Raw genomic sequence first — 9723 nt, forward strand, 5'->3', positions numbered from 1 at the left:
GGAAATGAATGTACAATGGATACAATGGATACAGGTGGGTCCCAGCAGTGGTGGCCATAGGAGGACACAGTGTAGAGCAGGGCTTCCCTCTGAGGTCTGGCATCCAGCTCTGCGTCATGGCCAGAGACCCTCTGGGGGGGTGGGGGGGGCAGGCTGTGCGGGGCAGGAGGACCTGCGGGATGAAGGCAGGACACACTGCGCAGACGGGGACACTCCTGCAACCAGCCTGGGTCCAGGCTGTCCCCCCACCGTGATAAGGTCCCCCTTGTCCCATCCTACTCTCTCCAGAGATAACAACCACAAAGAGTTCAGCTTTTATATGTAAAGACCTACCTAAGTGTACTTTACAAGGATATTTTTACATTAATGGGATTATGCAGTACATAGTACTTTCCAGCCATCAACACAGTATTCCATTGCATGGATGGAACAATTTATTTCATGGGTCTCCCTTGATCAATATTCAAATTGTTTCTAATAAGTCGATACTAGAAGTCATTCTGTAGGACCATCCTGATGCTTACCACTGCGAGCTTGGGAAAGGAATTCCCTGGGGTCAAGACCAGACGTAGACCTGCTGCCTTAAGGGAACACCCAGGTCACAGTTGGTCAGTGTCCAGTTTCTCTCAAAGTGACTGTCCCAAGCAGCATGTGGTGCTCCCAGACACGCCCACCCCAGGGCAGGTCATGTCCACCTGTGTGCCCGTGTCAGTCTCAGGCAGGCTAGATGCCCTTTTCATGCTCAGCTCCACCAGCCTGCTCAGGGAGACGCCTGCCTTCCCAGCTCCACTCTCTGGAGCCCCCAGCTGGCCTGGTGTACAACTTTTCTTCCAGAGAGAAAGCTCTCTGTTCCAGAAATGATCCATCTCCCTTCCCGGGACCGTTCGTCCTGCTGCCTGAGAGCTGGCGGGCAGTGGACTGTACGTGGGACATGCAGCCCTGCAAGCCGATTTTAGACCTTCCTGTGACTTCATTTTCTTCCTGTGGTTGATACTGTTGGAGGAATTGGGGTGCAGGGGGAGGGGTTTGGGAAGCAAAAGGAGCAGCTTTCTGGACAAAGCAAAAGTCCTTTACCTGGAGGTCTCTTTTGCTGAAATATTGAAACCATCACCCTGCCTTCCACTTTGGAGACTTGCCGGAGTTCAGAAGCCCCCCTTTGGGAGCGGCAGTGCCTGGGGCACAGGGGGCTCTGCTGCAAAGGTGAAGCAGCACCCGAGCGGGGCTGAGGGCGGCAGGAGACACAAGGAGGAAGGAGGGTGTCCAGGCGGAGGGCAGCGTGTGCTGCTCCTGAGGATGTGGCACGGGCTGTGCGCTGGGCTATCAGACGGCCCTGCCCTCGGCTGCCACCCTCCTTCCTGTCAGCTACGTGGAAGAGGAGGCTGGGTCCAATCCTCACCATGAGGCCGGGACCGCCAGGTCCTCTATGGGGGCTTTCTGCTTCCAAAAGCCTATCAAAACATGTTAGCAGGCCAGCTTCAGCCTACAGCCCAAGAATCTAATTGCCTCAAAACAGAGAATTTGCAAACTTAGCCTTGATCTGATGGGAACTGCATGAAGAATTGCAGGAGGAATCAGGACTGCCAGGTCTGAGGTTGTGCTGGCATTCTGAGGCATGTCCCTCAGAGTTAACTGACCTCAAGTAATTAATTGACCTTGACCAGGAGACAGAGTTGGAGGCTAATGACCTCGGGCTAGCAGCAGGAAGACTTGCATTTATCCTAGCCAGTTCCTCAGAAGTCAGGCCCACTAGCTGCCTTTTCTGCATCCCCTAGTATTTGTTTCAGTTGCCAGGAAGCAGCAGTGGGGACCCAGCAGCCTGCAGAGGGGCTATGGCCCAGAACTGCATCTTAGCAAATCAGTGTCTCCCATCCTGACAGAAGGAGGTGCTTGGTGAATCCCTGGGGGGTTGTGTGAGGCACATGAAGGGGCAGGAAGAGGGAGGGGAAGAGCACTCATTGCAGACTTCAGAACCACAGCTGAGACAGGATTTCACCTTCCATGGGGGATTCTCTGGGGCAGGGTCCTCGCTTCCTCCTTGCCTCACCCGGGTCCTGGCCTTGCGCCTGGGGTCTCCAGCCTGCCATAGGCAGAGAGAAACACAGGGAGGAGGAGCAGACCCCCTAGCGTCACAAAGCCCTACAGGCACCCAGGCTTGTGTGCTCAGCTCAGAGAAGAGTCAGGACTGTCTTCAGCCTGCGTTATCTGGGTTCCTGTCATTTGTGTAAGGGAGGGCCTGGTGGAGAGCACTGCCTGCGCCTTTTAGGGAAGACCTTGGCTTCAGAGTCAGAAACCTATGGCTGGGTTTGCCCCCGTGGAGGGTATGAGACCGGGTGCCTTTAATGAGTTGGATGGGTCAGGGGCAGTAGTGAGAAGCCCCCGGGTGCTCAAGGCCCAGCCATCTCAGTTGTACCCTTTGTGATACCAGGTGAGGCCCAGTGTGCACACAGATATTGGTTCAGACACATATGCTTCCTCATCAGAGTCCCTGGTAATTCAGTTATGGAGTGGCCTGTCATAACTGCAAGATCAGAGGGAAGACAGCACTCAGCCCCTCCTAACACAGACCTTTGGGTGTTGCCCTTGCAGATGAAAATGAATTGATGATTTCTGGAAAAGGATTTAATAATGCAGAGAAGAAGGATGAAGTTATTTGTAGATTTAAGTTCAGCGACAAGCAGTTCTTTGGTAAGTAACCCCTTTGATGCCGCCAAGTGACACACTTTCCACACCACACTGCATTCCCTGAGCCAGCTAGGCCGTCGAAGCCCTTGCTCACCACTCACTGTGGACACTGTGAGGATAGAGGCAGCATGGACAATGGAAGGAGGGACCTGGCTGGGAAGCCTGGCCACCGCTCCCTTCATCTCAGGCCAGGAAGTGATCAATCCCTAGCACATCAAGAGCGTCTTGGGTCAGGGCGTACACCTTTCAAGGCTGGGTTGGGTATGCTGGGTCTGTCCTCACTGCTACACTCCCCCCACACTTTCCTCGGCCCTCACTTCCCTTGAGAGACAAGGACTTGAATCTCACGAGTCTGCTGGTGGGAAGTGGAGGCGGCCCCAGGGCCCTGAGTGCCAGGCCTGGGCCCTGGAATCCTGGCTCTGGCCCACATTACATGTGTGATCTTGACCTAATGAGTGTTCTGTTCTCAGCCTCTATTATCTGTACTGTGAAATGGGGCCAGTACGGTAGGTGCACTAACTAAGCCCTATCACATATGTAAAGCTACTGTTTGGAAATACTCGGGCACCAGGTGTCCCTCCAGGATGGGTGAGAGGCCTGAGGAAGCACACAGCTGGGGAAGCAGATGTGTCCTCAGTGCTGAGGTGGGCCTGATCTCCCCCACAGAGTGCCTGGGGACAGTTGAACTTCCTCTTCCTCCTCAACCCTCCCCTGATGCATTGATTTAATATGATTATATTATGTTCAATGACACTCCTCATTCCAGGGCCATCTGGTAAACCCAGAGCGAGTCCTCTGCCCCATCACACTTCTGGGCCATCTCTCCTTCTTCCACGGGTGCATAGAATGCGCAGAGCTCTGCCATTGCCACACTCTCATACCACATAGTGTGCAGATGGCCTCAGGGAGCTAGATTTCCCTTGGTCTGTAATTTCTCAGGAGTGATTAGGACTCAGTAACATATTTATGTGGAGAACTAATGTTTATTGAGCACCTACTACATCTGCTAATGTGCTAAGTGTCTTACATGGACTATCCCAGTTAATTCTCAAAAGAAACCAATTGTTATTCCTTTGTGTAGATCTGAAACCAGAGTCAGGGTCAATTCAAGAGCTTGCCCAAGGTCACAAACTGGTTCAGGAAGAACTGGAAAGTAGACATAGGTGATGTGATTGCCCAGTCTGGGCCTTTGACCTCACTGAGATGAGTTCTTGAGGAAGGTGGGACTCAACCTATCCTCCAGGAAATGTGTTCAGATGTTCCCCTGTGGTCCATGGCTATATTGCTTTCCCACTCTAGATGTCACCAGTGTTTCTCTCTGAGGTGGACCAGCACCAGGATCTCACACGGGAGAGCCCATCCCACAGTCCTGGGCTCCTCTGCTGACCGCCTCACTGCACGTAGTCAAGGCTGACCAGAAGTGGCCGTACAGGGCTGTTTATCGCCAGGAGCCCTGATGCACTGATTGGGATTGATTTGGTTCTTTTTAATTACATTTTCCTCTGATTAAAACATATGGCAAAACAGTTTAGAAAATATAGAGAAGCATAAAGAAGAAATATTTTGATCAAGGTTTCTATACGTTTTGTCTGTCGCTAGTATGTAAAGTTTTCATATTTTAAGACAAAGTTTTTTAAATGTGGCAAGTGAAGTATTTAGTTAATCCGTTAATATTGGAAACTGCTTTCCAGTCAACCATGCTTTTCTGGGCCCTTAGTATGTGGGGTGCCTGCCGTCACCTCCCTCTCCCTGTTCTGGATTGTGAACAGCCTATGGAAAGTAAGTTGCTCCCCTCTGGAATTTTTTTCACACTAATCTCAACCATCCTATCCTTCAGATGCAGATCCTTTCCCCTAACTATACTCGGCGATTAGTTTTCATTTTCAGTCCCAACAAAGGACTAACACCGTCCGAAGTTCACAGCTAATCTGACAGTTGAGTTAGGTCCAAAAACCTTTCTACATGGAAATGAACCATTCTGTAGCGAATAGCCCTGACCTGCGGCAAAAAAGAGAAAAACAATAAAAATTATTAGAGATTGTTGATTATAACAATGCTACACAGTAGAAAGCAGGAAGTACAAAAAAGTAAAGAATAAAACATTACCCCTGATTCCAAATCCACAGATAAGTGCCTGTAACACCTCAAATACAGCTGGTAAACCCCAGTTTTCCTGAATGATAGAAGAAAAACTGAAGTGGAATTGAGGAAAGTATTGAGCGTCATGCAGAGCCTTCTTCATGAGACATATTAGTTCCCCAAAAAATGCCCCTAAGTTAAAAGGAGGCTATAAAAACACTAACAGATTAGGAATGTAAGAGGAAAATCTTTAGTTTGATTATGATCTGTGTGCTTTTGAAGTTTAAGTGTCCAGGTAGTGACACCTAGACTCCAGTCTTGTAAAAATTAGAGAATATTTCTAAACAGACGACAAGCCTATTTTTGAATAAATTTAAAAGAAGAACATTTAAAACTATCTCCACTTTTAGGGAGATGCTCCGGAACATGTCCCTAGAGGCGTGGCCCTGAGCCTGGCCCCTCCTGTAGAACTCCATCCCTAACCTCGGATCACAGCCCTGTGGGTGCAAGTCTAGGAGAGAACCTGCTTTCATCCTACACAGCAAAAATGTGCAGGCCAGCATCTGTCCACACAGGGCAGCAGGTGCAGAGCTGTGGTTCCAGACCCCGGGAAGTGGTGACCTAGCTCCTAGGGCCTTGGGAAGCCTGTGTCATGAAAAAGGCCAGTGAAAGGACTCTCCTCCCAAATCACCGATGTCAGAACCGCTGCAGCCCTCTGGGACCATTGATTCTAACTTTCAGAGGGGTAGTCTGGGACCTGGGGAAGTTTGAGCAGGGTGGGGAGAAAGCTGGTAGGAAAGCCAGCAGTCAAAGCAGCTGGGCCTTCGCATCCTTTTTTACAAGAATGTAAAGAGTTAGGGCTCAGGAGAGGAGAAGGTTCCACAGCTACTAGTTACAGACTGTCTGAGCCTCCGGAGTGCCACCTCCCAGCTCCCACAAAGTTACAGAACAAGCACGAACACAGAAGCCCTGTTCCCCTCAGGCTTCCCTGTGTCCATAAATGGCACCACCACCCACCCAGGCGCTCTGCTCACTCACCTGCACGTCGTCCTTGACTCCTCTTTGCTCTCATCCCACATCCAGTCCACCTGCAGGCCCTGCTACCTCTGTGTCCAAACTTACCCGAACCTGGCCAGCCACGCCACAGGCTCACTGAACTTAGAATAAAGCCCAAACCCCTTCCCAGGGCCCACGAGGCCCCGCCCCCTCTCCTCACTCACCTCTTTCCCACAACAAGCTCAGCTAGTTATGCCTCAGGCCTCGGAACAGGTGCCCACAGCCCGGACCCTCTTCCGTAGACCTTTCCCTGCCTTTCCCCTCATCTGGTTTCAGCTCCAGGAACACCGCCTCAGAGAGACCTTATCTTTAATGGGGATTTTCAATAACATACAAAAGTAGCAAAAATCGTATAATGCCCTTGAAGCAGCCTTCCCCTACTTTCAGTAATTACCAATGCTGGCCAACCTGGTTTTGCTGATACGCTCACCATTGATTATTGTGAATCAAATCCCAGACATCCCATCATGTCCTGTATAAATATTTCACTTTCTCTTAAAGAGAAATTGAGTCTCTAAAAGACAGGACAGGTCACCTGCTCCTAAGCAGCTGTCCCTTCCCCTCCTTTCTCTATCCTGTCCCTTGCTTATTGATGTCACTGCACTTTTCACTCCGACGCTTATTTTGTTCATTGTTTGTTACTTTATTGTCTGTCTCCCTCTCCAGTCCTGCAAATGTCAGGTCTTTGAGAGCAGGGCCTCTGCCTGCCTTGTTCCCACTAAACGCCAGAGCCCTGACAGTGCCTGGTGCACAGTAGGTGTCAGAAGAAGGCAGAGAAGAGAAGCTGCTTCTGCCAAAGTGGTAGCTCTGCTTCCAAGCGCAGGCAGAAGGGGAGGGGCGGATGGGTGGACAAGTCCACTGACATTCTTCTCATGTGATTGTCTTTCAGATATAAAAGCCAAGTCTGTGAAAGATACCAGTATAACATGCCCAGGAGTAAAGATAGAGAAGCCAGATCAGTAAGTGCCCAGCCCAGGGACCAAGTGGGCAGTTTTTGCTACCATGAGGTGTAAAAAATTTAGGAAGCCACCTCTACTGGGGCAGCACATGTCTGTCTCCAGGAGGACTGAGGGCATCCTTCACACCTGCCCTGGTTGGTGGTCCCCGGAGGTGCTCAGCGATCTGCTGTGGCCCAGGCTCTGCTGAGGAGAATAAGATGCAGGAGATGATGTGCCCCAGGGATGGTACCTTTGCTCCAGGCAGCCTTTTGGAGCTAAATTCACATACTCTGTACATACAGAGGAGTCGGGATGGTGACATCATACCGCCATCCCTGGTCACTTCACTCATGGCCACGAGGACATCTGACCCCATGCAGGGATCCTCACTGCCTGGTCAGCCTACACTTCAGAAGCTGACCTCGTAGTACTTTGGGATGAGCTCCCCTTACCCCTGCCGTCTGCTCTCTGGTAGCCCTGAATGCCTGATGTTCAAAGTCATTACAGTGAGGAGATATTATAAGCTACAATTTGAGCCAAGGGTTAGAACTATGTCTGTCTGGCCTGGTAGTCACTGTCTGCCCCTTCTATGCTTTAGGGAGGTCTTTGTTGAAGTTAGCCTGAACAATGGTGTCAGCGTCATCAACAACAATGTTAGCATCACCAGCAAGAACTGTGCGAGTACCAGGGTAAGGCTCTAGCATCTAAGGCTGTCCTGACACCCTGCACCCTGGGGAGGCAAGCGAAGGGAACAACGCCCCAGGCAGGCCCAGCAGGTAGCCTGTGCAGACAGGCCCCTGAGCAGCATCTCACAGGTAGCTCGGAGCCCTTAGCCCTACCTCCAGGATCTGAACCCCCATGAGGCTTGGGTAGTGCCTTGAGAGTGCTACTAAAAAGAGCACCTGGGGGACACCTTACTGTCCAGGCCTTGCAAACCTTTGCTCTCTCTGTGAACCAAGTGTCACTGAAGGCACATGGAAGAGACCAATTAGAGCCCTAAGCAGAGTCCAGAAACAGTGCTGAGGCTCTGCCCACCCTGGATCCACCTTGCCATCTCCCCTGGCCCCAGTCTTGTGGCAGGGAGCTCAAGGCTCCGTCCTGGATTCCAGCCGGGGTGAGCGGGAGAGGCTGGGGCACTGTGTACTAGGGGACAGGGTCCAGGGCCTCTGGGACACCTGGGCCCTCCAAGTCGGGGTCCCCGGCACAGGGGTCAGGAGGGTGGGAGCAGCTGTGACCGTGCTTAGTCAGCTTGGCCCGAGCTTGCAGAGCGGGGAAGTAGCGGGGAGAGGCTACGGGCAGGTGAGCAAGGTGTCCTGCCTCTGCTCTTGCACCCACACCTCTCTGGGGCCCCAAAGCCCCTCCCTCACCCATCTGTGTGTCGTAGTATTTTGTGGTCCTCACAAAACCCCTGTGCTCTCAGCCAAGGCAGGCAGTGAGGGCTGGGTTGTCACTGCATGGAGGACTGGGCTTCCTTGGCAGGGCTCTAGGGAGAGTCTCGGAACAGGGCCAGCGGTGGGGTCTGTGGCCCAGGGCTCCACAGTGGCTCTCTGGGTACCAGCCCCGACCTCCTAGAATCTGTCTCCTCAGGTGGGGCAACCAAGTAGAAGGGGGCCTGGGAGGACAGGGTGGGCTGGTATGGGATCCATGTAGCAGTCGCCTGGTCCATGCCGGGACTCTGCTGTGTGTTTTTTCTGTAGGAAGGGGGACCAGATGACGAGAGTGCCCCACCAGCTGCCCCACCAGCTGCCCCACCAACTGCCCAGCAGCCTCCCAAGGAGCCTCCCTCATCACCACCCCCACAGTTCGTCCCCTATGTCAACCCTCTCTACTTCTCTGCCCTCATCCCAGCCCTGCTCCTGTTCCTCCTGGTGCTCTGGTGCATCTGGTGGCTGTGCCGCAGGAAGGTGAGTGACCCGTGCCCGCACAGCCTGCGTCCAGCCCTCGCCAACCCCCAAGGGACCACGCCCATGCCTGCCCCACGATCCTGCCTGTGGGCGGGTTCCCATCAGCTCCAGGGCCAACACACAAGCAAACAAGGCACAGACTCTGTCCTCTCGTCCCGAGCATAGACACAGCCTGGGCTTCTAGGGGGCCACCTGCTTCATGCTTTCACCTTCACAGGGAGGTGGCCTATGGGCTGTCCTGGCCCCTGGGGCAAAAGGACCCCAGACTTCCTGAGACCAGGGCTGCCTCACAGCAGTCAGACTTCTGAAGGACTCAGGTAGACCAAGGCCCCAGGAGTCTCTGCTGTTGGGGGACAAAGAGGGGTCTGCAAGGGCACTGATGGCCCAAAGGGAGAAGGATGCTGGCCGGGAGGATGCGAACCCCGGGGGCAGCTGTGCCTTTGAAAGCAGCATGGATCCCTGTCCATCTCTGGTGCCTTCCGTCATTCCGTCATCAGTCACCACTAAGTCACCAGGATGTGCAGGGCCCCGTGCTGGGCACAGAGGGGCAGAAATGAAGCAGCCACTACCCTTGCCCACAGGAGCTCACCATCTGGTGTCTGGTCTGGTATTGGTAGCTGGGGAGCATTGAGGGTAAATGTCACCTTCAGAGGGTGTGGCAGGTGTCCTGATAATGATAAAGGACAGAGACTGGCCCCGGGTGGGTGGGAAGGCAGAGGCGCTGGCCGGCTGGGTTTGCAAGGACACAGGCCAGAGCTGGGTGAAGAAGAGGAGGAAGCAGAGTGAGAAAGGACAAGCAAAGCAGCATAAAAGCCAGCAGGTCAGATTTCTGCAAAGGGCGAGAAGTGAGGAGAGAAAGCGGGGTGGGGGAGAGGGAGGTGGCCTGTCATCCCTGAGGCTGGGAGGCAGGGAGGGCTGCAGGGGGAGGGAGGGAAGGGGAGAGGAGGAGGGGTGTGGGGAGTGTTCTCTTGTCTTCATATGATGTCAGGGCTGCTGCTGAAAACTCTACCAGGGACCAGGGGCCTTAGTCTGCCTGTCTCCCCCTTGACCCTCCACGGAGGTAC

At 53.1% G+C, this 9723-nt stretch overlaps 1 protein-coding gene across 1 annotated transcript; it reads left to right on the plus strand.

The window, feature by feature from the left end:
- The first annotated feature begins 56 nt into the window (after positions 1-56).
- Positions 57-9526, plus strand: LOC309642481 (uncharacterized protein). Its single transcript, XM_082424085.1, has 4 exons — positions 57-2685; positions 6707-6776; positions 7354-7444; positions 8453-9526. The coding sequence occupies exons 1-4, from the start codon at positions 2601-2603 to the stop codon at positions 8822-8824; spliced, it is 618 nt and encodes a 205-aa protein (XP_082280211.1). The 5' UTR covers positions 57-2600; the 3' UTR covers positions 8825-9526.
- Positions 9527-9723: the final 197 nt, after the last annotated feature.

This window comes from Balaenoptera physalus (genome assembly GCF_965194825.1).
Source record: "Balaenoptera physalus genome assembly, chromosome: 14".
Classification (NCBI taxonomy): Eukaryota; Metazoa; Chordata; class Mammalia; order Artiodactyla; family Balaenopteridae; genus Balaenoptera; species Balaenoptera physalus.